The 1455-nt window shown below is 31.7% G+C and overlaps 1 protein-coding gene across 1 annotated transcript in view; it reads left to right on the forward strand.

Annotated features, from left to right (window-relative positions):
• Positions 1-724: 724 nt before the first annotated feature.
• LOC108975624 (synaptotagmin-7) overlaps positions 725-1455 on the forward strand; it is a gene marked incomplete at its 5' end in the record, with an annotated part of 74211 nt that continues 73480 nt past the window's right edge. The window contains one exon of the mRNA XM_018944248.1: positions 725-805. Within this exon, the coding sequence (XP_018799793.1) occupies positions 725-805 (81 nt within the window). The remainder of the gene's footprint in view (positions 806-1455) is intronic.

Consider the following 1455-nt stretch of genomic DNA (forward strand, 5'->3'; position numbering starts at 1 on the left):
CGTCCATGTGTGCAAGCTGTAAATTGAGTAAAAATTGATATCTCAAAAAAATTTGCTACATATGTTTCTCGGCATCGGACGACCGCCAAAACGCCATTAATAAACTCTTACAGAGGATACATCATGTAAATTGAGTTAAAAGCCCTAGAAATCAATGGTTTAATCGTACGTTAATGACCAAAGAGTCCGACGAGAGATTTCAGTTAAAGTTTCTATGAGTTGTTGAAGACCAAGTTGACACAACTGCCTAAAACTCTAATTCTGTCAATGTGTAAATATCTTATAGCGGTTTTTTTTCTCACACAAATGGAGGTGCTACGGTGCTTCGATGCAACTGATGTTAACGTTTTTTCTTGTGTTATTATAAATTTTTAGAACACAGGTAAAAAAACCCTATACATGGTAAAGGGATAAAATGTATTCGACGACAAATTTTTTGATATAGGAAATAAAATCGTTTGTAACAACTTTTTCTCTTACAGCTGTGCGATCATTAACTGTAGGGTACGGAAAATGCTTGTCTACTTTTTTTATTTGTTTCGCGGTCACTTGCACGCCTGCTCGTTAGACAATAATTACTCTGGGAAATATTATTTCAACCGGTAGTGAAGTTTTTAGATATACTGATCTTTACTAATAACCAATATTTATTATTATAGATAACAACGTTTAATTCTCTCTATAATAGCATTAAAAATAAGAACTATTATTTCTTTGTATATAGGTATTGCATTTGCATGTATTCGACTATGATCGGTTTTCGCGTGACGACTCCATTGGTGAAGTGTTCCTACCACTATGTCAGGTAACCGTATTTATATATATATTAATATAAAAGTAAGTATAATAAACCCATATATGTATATGTTTTGGAGTGGCCGTTATTTCCCAAGGGGATTGTTTTTTGTAGACGCCTCCTGAAGTTGCAGTGTTTGCTCTAAGAAGAAGAAAAAAAAAACTAGTGAAATAAGGAGACACTAATGTATATACACATATAAATTTAATATGCAGTGTTAAAGAAACTTGATTACGAACGTATAGGAGTTTCCGTATACGCAAATAAAATATGTAAATTTTTATCATTTGTAATACACTAGTAGTAGCCGCGGCTTCCCTCACATTTAATCCCTTCAGAAAACATAAAGGACAATTAAATTGTAATAATAATTAGTACTTGAAAATTACTATATACTATATTGAATTTTCAAAAGTTGAATGCTTTATTGAAATAATTTTCTACAACAAAAGTTGAAATATATTTCAATAGAGTATTCTTCTAGAATATTTCTGTATACTACATTGTATGTTTTTCCGTCCGTGAAGGCTGCATATAGTTAGTTGAGCGTGAGTTACCAATATTTTAATAGTTATTTATATTGGTGTAGATGTTTTACCACTTCAAACGTTCACGTTCGCTTTGTTACAATGTTCACACTCGAACACTATACATATATA

The sequence above is a fragment of the Bactrocera latifrons genome, unplaced genomic scaffold (genome assembly GCF_001853355.1).
Source record: "Bactrocera latifrons isolate USDA-ARS-PBARC rearing strain unplaced genomic scaffold, ASM185335v1 scaffold_677, whole genome shotgun sequence".
Taxonomy (NCBI): Eukaryota; Metazoa; Arthropoda; class Insecta; order Diptera; family Tephritidae; genus Bactrocera; species Bactrocera latifrons.